Source organism: Ipomoea nil, unplaced genomic scaffold (genome assembly GCF_001879475.1).
Source record: "Ipomoea nil cultivar Tokyo-kokei standard unplaced genomic scaffold, Asagao_1.1 scaffold2805, whole genome shotgun sequence".
Classification (NCBI taxonomy): domain Eukaryota; kingdom Viridiplantae; phylum Streptophyta; class Magnoliopsida; order Solanales; family Convolvulaceae; genus Ipomoea; species Ipomoea nil.
In genome coordinates this window covers 1,483,498-1,503,032 of record NW_017619233.1, presented here as the reverse complement: position 1 = coordinate 1,503,032, position 19,535 = coordinate 1,483,498, and the positions used below count along the sequence as shown (strand labels likewise).

At 35.4% G+C, this 19,535-nt stretch overlaps 2 protein-coding genes across 4 annotated transcripts; one reads left to right on the top strand and one right to left on the bottom strand.

The window, feature by feature from the left end:
* The first annotated feature begins 1,576 nt into the window (after positions 1-1,576).
* LOC109158332 (type I inositol polyphosphate 5-phosphatase 8-like) lies at positions 1,577-7,438 on the top strand. 3 transcript variants are annotated; one of them, XM_019306273.1, is made up of 10 exons: positions 1,577-1,665; positions 2,704-2,768; positions 2,855-2,921; positions 3,612-3,692; positions 4,880-4,961; positions 5,498-5,602; positions 5,947-6,385; positions 6,571-6,779; positions 6,857-7,120; positions 7,205-7,427. In XM_019306273.1, exons 2-10 carry the CDS (start codon positions 2,742-2,744, stop codon positions 7,329-7,331), a joined length of 1,401 nt encoding a protein of 466 aa, XP_019161818.1. In that variant the 5' UTR covers positions 1,577-1,665; positions 2,704-2,741; the 3' UTR covers positions 7,332-7,427. The 3 variants fall into 3 exon arrangements, with proteins under 3 accessions (XP_019161818.1, XP_019161819.1, XP_019161820.1); XM_019306274.1 differs by lacking the exon at positions 1,577-1,665 and having other exon boundaries at positions 2,686-2,768; positions 3,621-3,692; positions 7,205-7,438; XM_019306275.1 differs by lacking the exons at positions 1,577-1,665; positions 5,498-5,602 and having other exon boundaries at positions 2,687-2,768.
* A 412-nt stretch (positions 7,439-7,850) lies between these two features.
* Positions 7,851-9,306, bottom strand: LOC109158038 (dihydrolipoyl dehydrogenase 1, mitochondrial-like; the record flags this gene model as incomplete). Its single annotated transcript, XM_019305858.1, has 1 exon — positions 7,851-9,306. A coding segment is annotated over one exon (1,269 nt), but the record flags the coding sequence as incomplete, so codon positions are not given.
* Between the last annotated feature and the right edge of the window lie 10,229 nt (positions 9,307-19,535).

Below are 19,535 nucleotides of genomic sequence, written 5' to 3'. Positions count from 1 at the left end.
ACTCTCCTTGTTTACGCAATATGAAACCATTTTCGTAACTTTATTCCCCCAATGGGCAATGGCAAGCAAAAAACTGCCATAAGTAGAGATTTTAGTGACCAATAGTTAATCATCATATTCGAAAGTTAAAAAAAAAAAAACAATATTTTAGAAAATATTTTTTGTGGTCTAATGACAGGTATCACTGTTATCTAAAGAAATGTTTCAAGTACGAGATCTGGTAAGTTAGAGTATATTAAAAAAAATTGTAATTTTTGTGTGTTACTGACTCTATTACAATGCAATATCTGTTACACTATCGATTCATAACTACTTTCTTGACGTATTGAAGGTCAAAGAGTTAATACTGTCTCCACCGAGGCTCAAACCCACAACATCTCATATGAGATGTCAACTTAATGTCACTAGATCACAAGATTCTTGGCAAAAAAAAAAAAAAAAGAAGTATAATCAAACTAATGCATTGAAACTTTTCATGAAGTAATTAATTTATCTTTATTGTGACACTTTGAAATTTTTTTTTTTAACTTTTCAGCTAATCAGGTAGCCCACTCTCTTACTAAAATTACTAACCCTCAAAAAAATTATTTTAATAAATGACTAAATATTAAAAACTACATTGGTAGTGTTTGGTAAATGGATAATAAGTCAAAATTTGGTTAATTTGACCAAGTTTTGTTAATTTGACTAGTCAATACACTATTAAGTATTTGATAAAATAGCTTATTGCATTAGCTTATTGAGATTTGAGGCAATAAGCTTAAAACTGAAAAACTAAGACCGCAATGTTTTCACTTAACTGTTTGACTTTAATTATGAAATGATCATTTTACCTTTGTTATCCTTAACATTTATATCTCTCTTGTTGTTCTCCAATCTCCATATGTATGACTATTTTTTTTGAAAACCACAACTTCAAACTTTTATTATATCAAATAATCAATACAAGAAGAAACAGAATCAATCCAAATATTGAGACTAGTAGACGAACTACTAGCTCTAGCCATGGCATGAGCCAAACAATTCACTGATCTAGGAATAAAAGTAATAAACACTACTTCAAAGTGTTGTTTTAGAGAGATGTATGACTATTTCTTTCTTAATAATAATAATTGTAACAATAATTTAAGAGTTAAGAATTTAGCATAATATATTTATATTCTTATAGATTATTTTACCTACAATCAGCTAAAACTAAACCGTTAATTCATCAAACATTTTTTATTTTATAATTAGCTATCCAGAATCAGTATCAACTAATTGTGAAACACCCAACTATAATCCAAAACTTAACACGGAAATTACGGGGTAAGTCTTAAGTTGAATTATTAGTTGCATTAGGAAGTAATTACCCAATAATTTCAAAGCAACTTTATATTCCCATCATTGCGTCTATAAATACGGAATACCCAACCCATTTGCTTCTTCTTGCTTTTCCGAGGAACGCCTCCAAACTTCCTCGCCCCTTACACTCTCCACCTATACATACACAGATCTGTATCTATATATTTCCCCATCACAGTCACCTAATCTAACCCACCACCGCCATCTCTCTCTCACTCTCTCTCTCTCTCTCTCTATATATATATGTATATGTGTGATTAGAAGAAGTGAAAGGGGAGATAGAGGAAAGATCACCAAAAGGCAAACATTAATATTTTACATGTAAGTTTGCCTTCTCCTCTTTTTCATTTTAAGAGTTTTTGTTTTTATTTTTTTTGGAAAGAAAGAATGTTGAACCGCCATTGATGCCCCCATTCTTCATCTTCCTTGGAACTCATCATTTTCTGGGTAGCTTTTTAACCTCCATAAAAAATATAATAATAACTCAAAAAGGGATTTTTTTCAAAAAAAATATCAAAAAGGGAAATGAACTCAAAAAGTTGACTTTTATTTACCAGCTGGTTTTCTTAAATCCAACATATTATTATTCTTTATTAAATTCTCCACTCCATTCTGTAAAGTCCACAGCTTTACTTCTATATATATTCATCAATCATCAAGGAAAAGCTACTACCTGTCTTCTCGTATCTCACAACTCTAAAGAATATTAATTTAATGCCCTGCATAATATAATATATGCTCTGTTTTTACCATGTAAATTCAATCAAGATTTTAACAAAACTATGAATCTAATTCAAAGTGTTAATAACCTAATACACTCCCTCCGTCTTATTTTGTGTGTCCTGTTTGTTATGCATTAATTAAACTAATTATTTTTTTGCTCAATTTTTTAATTAAATTAATTTTTTTATTTTAATAGTGTTTTTAGTGTAGTTTTTAAATATATAAATTCTGTATACAAATATTAAACTTAATATTATGAAAAAATTGAATTAAAAAAAACTTTAATAAAACGTGGTTAATCGAACCAGACATATAAAATTATCGGAGAGTACTATTAGGAAAATTTGACTTACTTATTTTTATAATTTGTATGAAAGAAATTGCGTTGCTTTTGGTGTACGCTGCTAGTTGAGGAGGCTGTCTGATTATACACTGCAAATGGGTGTTATAATAATGATCGTTGAAAACTTAATGTACCTTAAACAATACCATGTTGCCTTATTTCAAGCCTCAATCTAACCAATCCCATATTTACGTATAAAAATATTACGAAATATCTATCCTCTACGTTCATCGTATATTCCTATCTCTTTATGTTTTGATCCCACCCAGATCTCTCTCTCTCTCTCTCATCAGCTCTCTATTGTCAGCGCCATTGACTAATCTCTGCCGCCATGAAACAACCTCGTAAAATTTCAAAGGTTTGTAACTTTCTACTTTTCCTTTTCTTAATTCATATCCATATATATGGAGAATGGAGTGTGTATGTATAATGATACATTTCCAGGTTGTAAGAAAATGGTTGAATATACCGAGCAGTGCAGATGAATTTCATTCCGACTACACTATAAACGGTAAAAAAGTTTTTTATTTTTAGAATTAATTTCACTTTTTGGTCCAATTATATTACTTTTGAGGTTCTATAACTTTTGGTGCATAATTTTAAAATTTTTTATTTTGGTGTTTAACTTTGTTGTTTTTATCAGTTTTGATCCTTTCGGCTAAATTGACGGTGAAATTTTATCGGATTTTATATTTTTAGAGGTGAAATCGTAAGGAAACATCTTAAATATCTTAACAAAATCACTGTAAAATCATATCTATAGGTGTTTGATCGATGAGAATAATAGGAAGACGGGCATAAACTAGACACAAATCTATGGTGTTTATAGTGTCGACGATTGGCAAAACTTTTCTTTTTTTCTTAATATGATTTTTCTTTTGTTTAAATATTGAAGATCTTTCATTGGGATGACGATTTTGCCCCTAAAATATAAAATTCGGCAACATTTCACCGTCAATTTGGACAAAAAGAATAAAACTTATAAAATTAATGAAATTAGGCACTAAAATTAAAAAAAAAAAAATTAAAATTGTGCATCAAAAGTGATAAGACCTTAAAAATTGTGGAACCAAAGGTGAAATTAATTCTTATTTTTATTATTTACCCTATTTTTTCTAAAAGTTTATTCAATATGTATGATATATTTATTATGTAGGTGTAATTATTTGTATTTTAAATTTTTATTTGTATGTGAAATCAGATGTGACAGGTATGAGTGAAAGGAGAAGGAAGAGTTGCTCAGACGACGGTGGTTGCGTCGTCGTGCCCGAAGAATTATCAAGTAAAATTTTTTTTTTTTTTGTTAATCTTTGAATTTTTTTATAATTATATATATATTTTTAAGCTTATTGGTGAAAGAACTCGGAATCTTTATACGTTTATGATAGTTATATTCAAATTTTTAAAACTGGGTGAAAAACACACACTTTTTTATTTTGTGACAAATAATATATCCAATTAAAATATCTAACTTTTATCGGGATTCTGATAGTATCTAACATTAAAATAAATTAATTATCCTAATTTAAGTATTAATTGGTGATTATAATATTTGGACATGTGTGAAAAAAAATTATGAATATTTTGATATATAATGTATTTAAAAAATAAATATTGTGTTGTAATTTTTCAAACAATCTATGCATACCTTCAAAAGAATTGGAATTAAATTAAAAAATATATAATTATTGCAAAATATAATTGGTTTATATTAATATGTTTGGGGGTTTATATTAATATGTTTGGTGGAGGTCCAACTATGATGTTTTAGGCTTAGATCTAGGTCTAGGTGTTCTGTTTCTGATTGCTAATAATTGATCATTAATTTACATCTATAATTTATTTTATTTTATTGTATTTTATGAGGAGTTAATTTAAAATGATATTTATATATAAACATTTATATACAAATTAATACAGACTAACTTTTTTTTTTGAATGCTAATACAGACTAACTTGATTTTATGATTTTTAATATTTATTAATTATTTATGAATTGCTAAAATTACTAAAAATTATTTATGTAAAGATTTTTTTCCTAGTTGTTTGGTGGTGTAACTGGTGTTAAAAAAAAAACAACAATGTCCTTTTTTTTATCTTTTAATTTTTGAAAAAGTGGGAGATGTGAAATATTTGTTGTTTAGAATTATATTTTACGTATTCTATTAATATTTATGGGTCAAATATAATTATTTTTTATTTATTTAGTCTTATAATTTTAAATTTAATTTTTGTATTTAATAAATTTTTAATTTAATGTTTAAATATATAAATTTTATTTATTGCCAACTACTATGTTGTGTGATGGTACCTCTATTGTCATTTTAAATGTTTGATCTCAGGATCAAACCCCAGTGGGAGCATAACAGATATTACATTGTAAATGATAATATTTCAATATATATATTATTCATTGATGTTAAATTAAATAATAAAAAGAATTATAAATAATTTGAATTTGGTTTGCAGGAAGTTGGTTGATGAATACTAGTGATGGAATTGAACAGCCAAGATTTGAGGAAGAGGGATCACATTTAACAAAGAACCTCAGGTGAGGCAAGAACCATCTCATATTCTTTATTCATAATTTTTATTGGTGATTTTCAACAAAAATATTAATTTTTTTTTTTATAAATTGTTAAATCATTTTATGCCATAGGATGGACTTTAGTCGACTCTATGACAATGACAATGTAGAGACATATACTCTCTCAGCCTACTAAGGCACAAAGAACCAATAACCCCTCCAGCCAGACTCAAACTCACAACCTTCCAAATGGAAGTCTAACCCGGGTACCATTAGATCACATAGTCTTGGTGGATGGACTTTAGTCTAATCTTCTGTAACATGAAGAAAATTAAATTATATATGAGTTGTAAAAAAAAAATTAGGCATCTCAAATAAGACAAGTTTTACAGAAGACTACTATATACAAAGTAATTTAACCTCTGAAACAAGCATTTTAAAATTAGTGGTTGGCAAATTGCTCTTTTTTTTCTTTTTTTTTTCCAAAAAAAATTAGTGGTTGGAAAATTGCTTTTTATCTCAACTTAAAATTAATGACACTTTGCCATGTTTGTATATAGGATGTTTGTGGGAACATGGAATGTAGGAGGCAAGACCCCATACAATGGATCAGACTTGAGGGAATGGTTAAACACTTCTCTCCCTGCCCACATCTATGTCCTTGGGTATGCATGCTTGCTTGCTTTAATTTGTTACATTTATTATTCTTTAAATCTATAGGTAAAACACGACAGTCATTTTGAACAAAAAAAAAACAATTAAAAAAATAAAATTCTGACTGACTAAATCCCTTTTTGTCTCGGCCTAGGGGCGCCTAAGCGACTGCTTAGGCCGATGTTTACAACATTGTTACTTTGACGATCTAACCACTCCAATCTTATCGGTTTTGCAAAGTCAACTCCTACCCTAGTAACCTAGCATGCCCCTATAGTCCTTGACTGGCAGAAATGAAATTGAAAAAAAAAAAAAAAACAATTTTTGACATTTTACCCCTGCTTGGTGAAACCAGGTTCCAGGAAATTGTCCCTCTAAATGCAGGCAATGTGCTAGGGGCCGAGGACAGCGGTCCAGCTGCCAAGTGGCTGTCTTTGATTCGAGAAACATTGAATAATGCCACAACCGACTCAAATGCTTCTCCTCCTCCTCCTATCCACAATGTCATCCAGCAAAGAGTCAACTGCTCGGATTTGATCTCATTAGAAGATGAACTTGAAGAAGAAGATGATGATTTTGAGAGATTTGTTAGCACCAACTCGGTTTCTTTCTCTAGGGACCAAGTTTCACCCAGTCCCAATTGCACAAAACAAAACCAATATTGCCTAGTGGCAAGCAAGCAAATGGTGGGATTGTTCCTATGCATTTGGGTACTTGCTGACTTGCATCAACATATACAAAATCTAAAGGTTTCATGTGTTGGCAGAGGTATCATGGGATATCTCGGAAATAAGGTAAGATATCAGTATAGTTGTAATCAGTGTTGTAAAAATCAGCCTAAGCAAAAAAGGGTATAGGCAGTTGCTAGTCGACTGGCCAGCTAGGCAAAAATTAGGCGGCGCCCTACTAGCATCTAGTGCATTCTGCAACATTGGTTGTCATTATTACATATGGAAATGATGGAATGATATGATTGCAGGGATCAATCTCAATCAGCATGACATTGCACCAAACAACATTTTGCTTTGTGTGCACCCACTTGGCCTCGGGGGAGAAAGAGGGCGACGAGGTCAGAAGAAATTTAGACGTAATGGAAATCCTGAGAAGAACGAGGTTTAATCATTTGAATAGAATGGGAAGACAATCATCTCCTCCTCATCATCATCCTGATAAAATCTTGGATCACGAGTAAGCGTTTTGGTTTTTAGCGTTGTAACAACTATATTGCATTCGGTTTCTGACACTCGGGTTTTGTGTGTATGTAGCAAGATCATTTGGCTTGGGGATTTAAACTACCGGCTTGCATCGGGCAGTGAGGAGGACACATTTGAGCTGCTAAAAAAGAGTGATTGGCAAGCACTTCTGGAGAAAGATCAGTTGAAGATGGAACGAAAGGCGGGCCGTGTGTTCAAAGGTTGGAAGGAAGGCAGGATATATTTCCCTCCAACATACAAGTACCTCTCCAATTCTGAACATTATGTTGTCCAAACCTCTGCTCCCTCCAAGCAAAAACAAAGGACTCCTGCCTGGTAATAAGTTAATAATGTGTGCTACAAAACATGCCCCACTTCTTGCCTTATAAATTTTCACAAACATGTTATTATGTTTGTCAGGTGTGATAGGATTCTATGGAAAGGGGAAGGATTAAAGCAGATTTGTTATGTTCGGGGCGAATCCAAGTTCTCAGATCACAGGCCCGTGTATTCCCTTTTCTTGCTACCCAACGACATCAATCGTTAGCTCCCTCCCTCCCTCTAACAATACAATGCCCTATGCCCCCGGGGCATATGGCGCAGTGGCAAAAAGTGAACCTGCTGATGGCAGTGCCCCAGTGAGGTCACGAGTGTGCTGACAGTAGGGACGGGAGATTATTCTTCTGACTATCGGTTGGAGGAATACCTTTGGATAACAAAAAAAAAAAAAGGTGCCCCAGTGAGGTCACGAGTTCGATTCACATCCTGCAATTTACCTCCTCCACAAGGCTCCAGGGCAAGGGCGGTGGATGCCCTCGTGGGGCATTACCCAAAAACACAATGCCCTGTGAATAGATGAACTTTTCAGGCTTTTGAGATGAAGATAAAGGTGTGTAGAATACTTCAGTTGTAAAACAAGGGTAGTATACTTGTTTGTTATACTTCAGGCTTTTGATAGCTCAAAATATTTATCATTGTAGCCTGTAGCTTCTTGCAATTTTGTAGACTTAACATTTTTTTGGTTCTTTAAATGTAAAATCATTTTACAAAACACACAAACCACAAGTGGAAAATGCACCAAATTCCAATAATCTCAAGACTGAAGCAGGATTGCAAGTAAATTTCCTTCTAAAATGCACAATTCAAGCAGACTCCACAAAAAGAATTGAGCATTAATGTATGTACTAACAAAATATTTGGTGCAATGGCGCATTGGTCCGCCATCTTTTCCTCCAAATTTGGTTGGAAACGGTCTAAATGTGAATTGGCTTGTCATAAGTGGCCATGGCAGCTTCTTTAAGAGCCTCACTCATTGTTGGATGGGCATGACATGTACGAGCGATGTCCTCGCTGGATGCTCCATACTGCAATGCCAGCACGGCCTCGTGGATGAGCTCTCCCGCATTTGGTGCCATGATGTGGACGCCCAATATTTTGTCGGTTCCCTTCTCAGCGAGGATCTTCACTAGTCCCTCAGCATCATCAATTGCCTTGGCCCTGCTGTTTGCCATGAAAGGGAACTTCCCAACACGATAATCGACTCCAAGTGCCTTCACTTGTTCCTCGGTTTTTCCAACCGAGGCCACCTCAGGGTGTGTGTACACAACCCCGGGAACCATATCATAGTCCACGTGCCCTTCCTTGCCTGCAATGAATTCCACACATGCCACACCATCTTCCTCTGCCTTGTGAGCCAACATAGGCCCGGGACCGGGAATAACATCACCTATGGCATAGACCCCGGGTACGCTAGTGGCAAACCGTTCATTAACCAAGATTCTACCAATCTTGTCAGTTTCAACTCCTATTTTGTCCAATTCAAGCCCGGCAGTAAATGGAGTTCTACCAGCAGAAACAAGAACAACATCAGCTTCAATAACAGTCTGATCACCACCACCTGCCGGTTCAAGTGTCAACTTAACACCATCACCTGAACTGTCAACTGAGACCACCTTAGTTTTAAGCATAAATTTCATCTTCTGCTTCTCAAGGGTACGTTGAAACTGTTTGCGAACTTCACCATCCATGCTAGGAACAATATCAGCTGCAAATTCAACAACAGTGACCTCTGAGCCAAGTCGGCCCCAGACAGACCACCCCATTTCCAGTCCAATATACCCAGCTCCAATAACCACTAGCTTCTTAGGAATTTCCTTTAACGCTAAAGCGCCAGTAGATGATACAATTCTTTCCTCATCAATGGTTATCCCAGGAAGACCTTTGACATCAGAACCAGTGGCAATTATAATATTTTTCCCTTTCACAACAGTTTCACCTCCTTCAATAGTGTCCACCGTAATTTCTGTAGGTGAGAGGAACTTACCATATCCCTTGACATAGTTCACTTTGTTCTTTTTCAATAGACCCTCAATACCTTTTGTTAAGTTAGACACAGCTTTATCTTTTTGAGCCATCATGGCAGGTAAATCAACCTCAACAGAAGAAAACTTCACACCATGGTTGGCAAATGAGTGTGTAGCTTCATGGTACATGTGTGAGGAGTGCAGTAATGCCTGAGTACAACAGAAAAATTTGGATTAATATACAAGCAACCAGAATAATAACAATAATTCTAGCCATATCTACAGCAGGAATGATCACCAAGAGAAAACTAGGAAAAATTTTTTTAATCATGATCAGTAGATCTAAGAAACTTAATTAAAACTAAAAATGAGAACATGAAAATTGAATATAAACTCTGAAAGACTCACTTTTCTCTTCTTCCAAAAGGTTGAATCCCAACCCCTGCCAAGACTCACTTTTCTTCTACTCCTTTGATGAGAATTGTACAATTGTATTGAAATTACAACAAATGCTGCTCATCGCCACGCCTTTGATTCCCAGATTGAAAAGGAAGTAGTTGATCGGAATATATACGAGGATGGCCAATGTGGCGCAGTACCTAAGCGGCATCGTTACAGACTAAGAGCGGAGATAAAGCAAAGTATTGGGCAACAAGAACATGGAGAAAATATAGAATGAAGGATTATTATTCTCTCTGTATTAGACGCAACAGGGATTGAGGTAAACACCAACACAACAATCGTTTTCTTCTGCAAAATAAGACCCAGAAGCTTAAAACTTTTAAAAAACATAAAAATGTTTTTTTTTTTAACAAAAAAAAAAAATTTACAGAACACGTGGCAAAATCTGAGAAGTACTAACCTGCTAAACAAGTTAATTTGGACTCAATTGAATGATTTTACCGGTTTAGGGAGTTTGATTGGAACCTTTTTTACTTAGGGGGCCTAATTGCACTATCTGATTGACTTATGAGGCTAATTTGACACTTTTTCATAATTACAAAGATACAAATTACAAGTGTATATAAAAAAATAAAAAAATAAAAAAGAAGAAAGAATCGGAGTCATAATCTAATTCAAATACATAGTCTTAATATTTCCTTAAATACAGGGTAAGCTAGTGAAAAAAAAAAAAAATTGATCAGGTAGAGCCTTAGTAAAAATATTCGCAAGTTGATCTTTAGTTGAAATAAACTTGACTTGAATATCTCCATTAGCAACTCTGTCTCTAACAAAGTGATAATTAATCTCCATATGTTTAGTGCGAGCATGGAAGATTGGATTTGCACACATGTATATAGCATCAAGATTATCACACTACAACTTGGGCACAGAAATATTAGGAACATGAATCTCACGCAGCAGTATAAATCCAGATTACTTCAACACAGACATCTGCTAGAGCTTTATACTCAGCCTCAGTAGAAGATCTACCAACAGTTCTTAGTTTCTTACACACCCAAGATACAAGATCGGATCCAAGAAATAAAGCATAACCACTAGTTGACTTACCGTCCTCAAGACAGCTAACCCAATCAGAATTAGAAAAAGCATGCAACTCTCTAGACACTGATTTCCTTATACGCAAACCATAAGTAATAGTTCCCTTAACATACATCAGTACACGCCTCAATTATTCCCAATGTGAGACTGTAGGAGCATGCATATGTTGACAGAGTTTATTGACTGCAATAGATAAATCTGGACATGTGACTGTGAGATACTGTAAAGCTCCAGCTAAACTCCTATAATGTGTAGCATCATCATACAAGTCTGCACTGAAAGAGGTAGATTTCAAGACAAGTATAGGAGTAGCTAAGGGTTTACAGTCTGTCATACCAGCACGTTTCAAAATATTTGTCATGTATCTCTGCTGGGAAAGTAAAATTCCATCATCACATTTAATAGTTTCAATTCAAAGGAAAAAAGACAGGCTCACCAAGATTCCTAATCTTGAATGCAATTGATAATTTTGTCAGTAGCACAATCACTAGATTCTGATCACTTCCCATCACAAGTGTAGCATCAACGTAAACCAAAACATACACAAAAGTATAATTTTGTGAATAATAAAATAGAGACACATCCGTTTTCGAAGCTTTAAAACCAACTGACATAAGAAACGTATGCAGACGATTAAACTAAGCTCTAGGAGCCTATTCTGCCCAAGCAGCTCCAGAGTCTTTTTTTTTTTTTCCCACCCCCAAGATCCCCATTTCGAAAAAAAGCTCTAGGAGCCTATTTTAACACATAAAGAATGTTTCAAGAGACAGACATGATCAGGAAACTGAGTATCAATATAAATAGGAGGTTGTCGCATATAGACAGTTTCAGATAACTTCCCATTTAAAAAGGCATTATGAACATCAAGCTGTCTAATAATCCAACCAGAAGATATAGCTAAAGATAGAAGTAACTTGACAGTAGTGGGTTTTACCACTGGGCTGAATGTGTCAAAAAAATCTTGTCTAAGTACTTGATTGAACCCTTTAGCTTGAAACGGAACAAGGCACCATGTCTCATTCTGAAGAAGAGCATTAAACTCTTGATCCATTGCCTTGCGGCATTCAGGATATTTAACCGCATATGTATAACACGTGGGTTCTGTGGGACAAACCTAAGCAGTCAGAACTGTAGGTGGAGCTTGAGGCTGACACCGAGTGGCCATGGCATGGGAACGAGTGATAGGCCTCGTAGACCGCCCACGTGGCTGTCGCCGGTGGAGCCGGCTCGGGCTGATCTATCTGAACCGGTACGGGCGCCACGACATTATGTGGGTGAAGAATAGACTTGGCCCACGACTGGTTCTGCGAAGCCAAAGGTGCCTGCAAAATATTTTTAGTAGCAAAAGGAAAGACCTCCTCATCAAACCGTACATGTCTGCATACATATACGCCCAGAAAGACTCAGGATAATCAAAGAAAACACAAGGAGAGGACTTGTAGGATATTTTGTGACGATTGTATGGTCGTAAGTATGGATAACATAGACAACCAAAGATACGAAGAAAAGAATATGGTGGAAGGGGATTTATGTAGCATAAGATGAGGATACTCGACATTTCCCCATGAAATTAAAATATGATCTTTATGCCATATTTGATAAGTTTCGTATTGTGATTGAACATTTCTTTAATCGAAAGATTAAATCCATACAGTATGATCTAGGAGCTGAATATAAAAAGTTACATTCTTCCTTTGTTCAATTAGTGATCATCCATAGACAATCATGTGCATATACTTATGAACAAAATGACGTGTTGAAAGAAAGCATAGACATATTGTTGAAACAGGTTTAACTATCTTGAGTCGCGCTTATGTTCCGTCTAAGTTTTGGAATTTTGCATTTGAGACTACTATTTATTTAATCAACAAAATGCCATTTAATGTGTTAGATTTCCACGAAAATAACAAAGTAACGATAATCATCATTAGATAACACAGGAGCTGGTCCCCAAATATCAGTGTAAACTAAATCAAGAATGTTCGAACTAGAAGACTCAATACGTGGCAAGGGAAAGTGTGCAGATTTTCCTGTTGACACGCATTACATAAACCCGAATTACAACAGATATTATTACTAGACTCACTGACCGAACAAGATTGAAAAATTTGATTGAGGACACGATGATGTGGATGGCCCAAACAATCATGCCAGACCGACACAAAAGCTCGAGCGGAGAGAAACGCGGAAGGAGACAAATTGGGAATGGGTAACGTGTATAGGCCCCCAGATATATAATAATTCAATTTTATATTTTTAATATAATATTAGTGTATATATATATATATATATATATAAAATTTGTGTACAGTTCATTGTAAACTGTTACTAATTATATATATAATTAGTGCCCGTTTACAGTGAACTGTAAACAAAATTATATATATATATATATATATATATATATATATATATATATATATATATATATATATATATATATATATATATATATATATATATATAGAATTAGGTTCTGGTGCGGTTAGGGTGTCCAGGTGCGGTTGTGCAGTGCTGTGATTAATGTGCATGAGTTTTGTATATAAGATGCGTGAGTTATGTGCTTAATGTGCGTGGGGTTGTGCTTAATGTGAGTAGTTGTTAAAACTTAAAGTGTGGACTTTTGTGCTTAATGTGCGTGGGATTTGTTCTTAATGTGAGTGGAGTTTGTGCTTAATGTGTGTAGGGTTTGTGCTTAATGTGTGTGAGGTTAGTGATTAATGTCAGTAGTTGTTGAAACTTAAGGTCTTTGAGTTAATACTTAAAGTGCATGAGTTTTGTGCTTAATGTGCGTGAGATTCTGCTTAATGCGCGTGAGTTTTGTACTTAATGTGCGTGAGTTTGTGTTTAATGTGAGACATTTTAAAATCTTAAGTGTGTGAGTTTTGTGCTCAAAGTGCTTTGTTCTATGCTTAATGTGCTTGAGTTTTGTACTTAAGGTGAGTGATTTGTGTTCTTTAAGGTGATTTGTTTGTGGACTTAAGGTGCGTGGTGATTTGTGTATTTAAGATTCGTCATGTAAATGATTAAGGTGCGTGAGTGCGTCCAACCGCACAACCGCACGGGAAGCCTCAAATGCACCTGATCCCTTCCATATATATATATATATATATATATATATATATATATATATATATATATATATATATATATATATATATATATATATATATATATATATATATATATATATATATATATATATATATATATATATATATATATATATATATAGATTTTGAATCCGGTGCAACCCCCCCAATTAGGTGAGTTCGTGAGCACTGATCCTGAACATTCATTTTAATATTTTAACGGTTAGGATTTATTGTTTGTTTTATTGGTAAATGGATGGTATTGAATATAATTAGGGGTAGTGATGTAATTTTTGCAGTGCATTTATTTCTTTCCGTGTGAAATATATGGTTAAATATTCTATTTCCTTATAGGTGGTGGTGGTATTTGTGTAGAATTTGTATTCATCTAAGCGATTCATCTCCACAGAAAATGCAGAAGAGGAATCGTCGCCAAGTAGCTTCAACTCCGTCACTCAACAGCTTCTTCTCCGTCACCCAGCAGCTTTAACTCCGTCGCGCCGGTGACCGGACTTTCCGATTCTCCATGGCTGGGTCCTCCGTTAAGCGCTCAAAGCGTCGAAGGGGTAGTTCTTTCAGTGTTGGTCAAGGTATTTTTCTACTACTCAATGCCTATTTTTTCTTAGTTTGATTGTGTCATTTATTTTTCGTTTGGGGGTGGGGGTTGTTGTTGCATAGCGGAACGGGTTTGGTGTGGCGGGGAGGGGAGTTTTTTCGACCGGGGTGTTGGTGCACGCCGCCATTGTCGTTTGCTCTATTTTCTCCAGGAATTTTTTTGTGGGAGTTGGGTCTTGGGATGGGGGGTTTAGTAGGGGATGGATGAATGTCTGAATGTATGACTGTGGTGCCGGAAGTCGGCGACAAGGGCTTTGTGGGTGATGCAGCAAGGGTGGGGGGTGGTTGTAGTTGGTGTGATGGTGGTGATTGGATGCGCGTTCTTCTTAACATTCACGAGATGCAAAATTTCTAAAATACAAATGTATGTGCGTATAAAGCATCTAGCGTGTGCATTCTACTGTTTATAGGGGGTTGCATTTTATATTACGTGCATTTTTCTGATATGTGCAAATTATATTTGGAATTATTTGGCTACCTCATTTTGATTCCATTTTCTGTGTGGAGGGGGTTTGTCATTTGTTTTTGGCGGGGGGCTTGTGCGTCCCGAATTCATGTGTGCTTATATTCAGTTTTTCCTTTTTTTCTTCTCGCGTGTTTTAACTGTTTTGTATCCAATCATTGTAGACTATTGGTGAAATTTATGCGCCCAAGACTGACGTGTTAGCTGGAGCATTGTAGGACATGGTCCAGTTTCTGTGTGTGGGTTTGGGGTTTGGGCTTGTGCATCGCGATTGTTTTTTTTATGTTTTTTGCATTTAAGTGGGTGCGCGCTATAGGTCTTTGGTTGGTGCGTATGTCCTTTTCTATCAATTCTATGATGTCGTGCAGTTGTATTTTGTATGTAATGGTGTTTTTTTTTTTTTTTTTTTTTTGGTTTCAGTGATTTACTTTTGCCATTCCCAGGTGATTTTGTGGTTGATCCGGTAGTCGCTGTTTTGGAAGAGCCGGTTGTTGCTGTCGATGTGGTGGCACCTTTGCCACGGACCGATGCTGCCGAAGGACCGCCTCAGCCCGCACAGCCAGCCCTGGTGTTGGACGGCTCAGATGTTGAGCCTAATGAAGTTGATGAGGCATTGTTCCCCCCTTTGAAGATTCGCGTTTTTCTGAAGCATCTGGTTAAACTGATGAAGCGGTTTAATGCTTGCCAAAGGATAATGTTTTTAGTGGCATCGTTTGTGTGTTCCTGGATGTTTGTTTGGTTTATGAATTTTCACGTTGACATTGCGTGTTACATATGTATCCCATATTTCACTTTCAATTTGTGGTTGTTTTTTTTTTCACTCTAGTTTTTTAACGGTCGTGCGAACATGTGTGCCAGGGGAAAACTAACCCAAAACAGAAGAATAGCGCATGCACTATAACAACAATATGCACTCACTTCGATCCCCTAATGCACAAACCGATAAATGCATGCATAAGACTCAGCGTTATGCACAGACTGGTCGCATACTATGCACTTAACGGTGCACAGAGTTGCATATGCACCATATTATTATTTGATAATAACTCTTGCTTACAGTGTAATGCATTCACCTATTCACAACTACGCACTAAGCATAATTTCAAATAAAAAACAATTGTCACGTCGTGCAAACATGGGTGCCAGCACAAAACTAACCTAAATCCAAGAAATAAAACCAACAAGTACTATGCAGTAACTTGAATTCACTAACGCACCCGACGACACATGTCTTTATTCAGCCACAACGATATGCACCGACTAGTCACCTGCTACGCACATAGCAGTACACGGAGATGCATATGCACCATTTTAGTATTTATTAACAGCTCTTGTTTACCGTATAATGCATCCACTTAGTCGTTAACCGTCATTTATTCACTCCAAGATTACACAACACCAACAGTACATGAGGGGGAAAAACGACATACGCACATGCCTAGACACGCATATGCACCTACCTGTGCTGCTACAAGCCATTAGTGAAGTGTATGCACCCACCTGAACACACATACGCTATGCACATCACATAACTTCTAGTTCGTTCACCAACCCCCAACCCCGCCCACCATCCCAACAGAAAAAACCCCAATATTCAGCGTATGCACAGACGATGGCACGTAAATGCACTTACCCGTTCGTTTTCTCCTCAAGCCTTGTTCACGCCAAGTTCACCTCATCAGCCTTTATAGTAATTCAAAGTATTAATTTCCATCCATAAACTCCCTAATTTAATGCTACAGATTCCAATAATATTATGTCCATAAATAAATTAGAATTACAATTACTAATATATCCTTTACATTGGAAAATGTCCTTAATTACTACCCTAATCTCTTATAATCTCAACCATTGATGGAAATTGAATCAATGGATATTAGGAGGCCTCATGGTCTCATCTATTAGAGGGGGTGCACCGGATTCGAAGCCTATATATATATATATATATATATATATATATATATATATATATATATATATATATATATATATATATATATATATATATATATATATATATATATATATATATATATATATGATAGTACTAATTGCCACGAAATGTGATAATTAAACTAAGAAGACCAATTGAAGCAAATAAAGAACTTTTATTGATCAAGTGAAGGCCCTAAGTACAATTTAAATAGCTGTTCCGAGTACCGACTGACTGCGGTCGGGATGCTCTGATAACAGCCTGTCGATCGTCCAAAAACCCCACACACTGTTGCTATCGCGGGTATTTATAGCCGTGGAGCCGGAGACACAAATCCGGCCGTCCGGCATGTCGCCCACGTAGCAACCACGTGTCGCCCTCCCGGGTACGCTGCCTGTCAGCACGTAGCGCTGCCACGTGTCTCTTCTTCACTCTCTCGCCTAAGGGCTACCGCTCGGTGGTCGACAACGTTGGTCGGGTAGGTCCGGTCGGGAACCGACCGGGTTCTTCTTAAGAAATCCGACCTGTAACCTGCAAAAACAAGAGCAAAAGGACGAAGGCATGTCGGTCGGGGTATTCCCTACCAATATATATATATATATATATATATATATATATATATATATATATATATATATATATATATATATATATATATATATATATATATATATATATATATATATATATGGAAGGGATCATGTGCATTTGAGGCTTCCCGTGCGGTTGTGCGGGTGGACGCACGTTAAGCATTAATCTGACGCACTTAAAGTACACAACACGCGCACATTAAACACACAAACCTCACGCATGTTAAGCACAAGCCTCACACATGTTAAGTACAAGTCTCACGCATGTTAAGCACAAACCTCACGCATGTTAATCACAAAAACACACGCACCTTAAGTTTTTAAAAATAACTCACATTAAGTACACACTCACGCACATTAAGTACAAAACTCACGCACCTTAAGCACACGACTCACGCACATTAAGCACAAACTCACGCACATTAAGCATAAAACTCATGCCCTTTAAAGTTTCAACAACTCACACAACAACTCATATTAAGTACACAGTCCCGCACATTAAGCACAAAACTCACGCACCTTATGCACAATACTCACACCTTAAGTACAAAATTCACGCACATTAACATTACACACTCACGCACATTAAGTACAAAACTTACGCACATTAATCAATCGCACGGGAAGCACTCAACCGCACTGGCACCTTTCAAAAAATATATATATAATAATAATAATAATAAGTCCAAAAAAATTAGTACATCATATAAATGATTAATCAAATACATAATGTGTTAAATCTATAAATCTATAAATCAATAACAAATCATTTATATGATGTACTAAATTTTTTGAACTTCTTATTATATATATTAGAGAGATTGAGTGAACAACCGTGAGAACTACTGTTCTCTATTGTCATGTGTGCATATGACTTTGAAGTCTCATGAAGTATTATGTGTTCACCAATTTCCTTTAATTGAATGTCCAGTTGACATAGTTATGGTTGATAGTTTGACTTCATTGCATAAGTTTGCTTGGGGACAACCAAAACCTTGAGTGTGGGGAAGTTTGATAAGCTTAATTTCTAGGCATTATTTAGAGTAATTTTAGTTAGTGTTTTGCATAAATAAATTAGGTTCTAGTGTTGATTTTATTATAAATATTACATTTATTTATATGTTACTAGTTTAGATTGGTTTTAATAAGTATTAGGCTAATATTAGCATTTTTATTAATATAAGTAGGAGTTTTATTTTAGCTATTGTATTAGATTTATTTGGTAATTATATCTTCAATTTTAAATAAGTATTTTAATAATTAAGTCTAATAAGTGATGTCATTAGGTTATAGTTATTTTATGAGATAATACCATCTGAGGTCCTCCGAGTATAGTGGTTTTGCCACGTTCAATCCTAAACTTTCAAATTGACCATCTGTGGTCCTTCGACTTTCAAATTTAACCATTCGTGGTCCAAGTTAACCATCCATGGTCCTTCAAGTTTCGAAATTTAACCAGTCGTAGTCCTCTTGAAAGGACCATGGTTGGTTAAAATTTAATAGTTGAAGGACTATGGGTGGTTAACTTGGACCACGGATGGTTAAATTTGAAAGTCGAAGGACCACAGCTGGTCAATTTGAAAGTTTAGGACTAAACGTGGCAAAACCACTATACTCGAAGGACCCCATGTGACATTATCTTATTTTATTTTAACTTAATTTTGTTTTGTTCTTTCTTGAAGGATTTGCGCAGCAGTAATAAAGGAAAAAAGGGGAATTAGGTTAAAGGGTGGTTTTGCTTTCTTTAATGGCAGTAGAGGAAATTAAAGAGAGAAGGTTTAGGGATTTTGGCTTTTGCTTGAAGAGACGGCATAATACATACGAAAACAAAACAGAAAAATAAGGAGGAAAAAAATACGAAGGAAGAGAGCAAGGTCTGGGCAACGAGAGATTGCAGCTGCAAAGCGTACGTAGCAGGGGATTCCCGAGCTTCGATCGCGGCTATCATCTTCTTAGTCTTGAATTATTTCCCTTCCTTACTTTATTTTGTTTAAATTTCCAGAATGCTATTTCTTGAACATTCTATACATTCAAATATGATTCTCGGCTAGAACTCTTGGCTTCCTCTTCTTTGTAATGCTTGAGTCGTTGCCCATTGACTATGAAAGGTCTCTTCTCATCTCCTTCAATCTCTATGGCCTCATTAGAATGAACTTTAGTGACCACAAAAGGACTTGACCATCTAGACTTCAATTTCCCTGGAAAAAGTTTAAAGCGTGAGTTAAATAATAAAACTTTTTGCCCAACTTCAA

What these genes read in the sequence shown, in the direction of transcription:
- LOC109158332 (XM_019306273.1), top strand. Translation starts at nt 2,742, where the DNA reads ATGAAACAACCTCGTAAAATTTCAAAG. An exon ending in CATTTAACAAAGAACCTCAG is followed by an intron (nt 4,962 to 5,497) that starts GTGAGGCAAGAA and finishes GTTTGTATATAG; the next exon opens with GATGTTTGTGGGAACATGGA. An exon ending in AAACAAAGGACTCCTGCCTG is followed by an intron (nt 7,121 to 7,204) that starts GTAATAAGTTAA and finishes TATGTTTGTCAG; the next exon opens with GTGTGATAGGATTCTATGGA.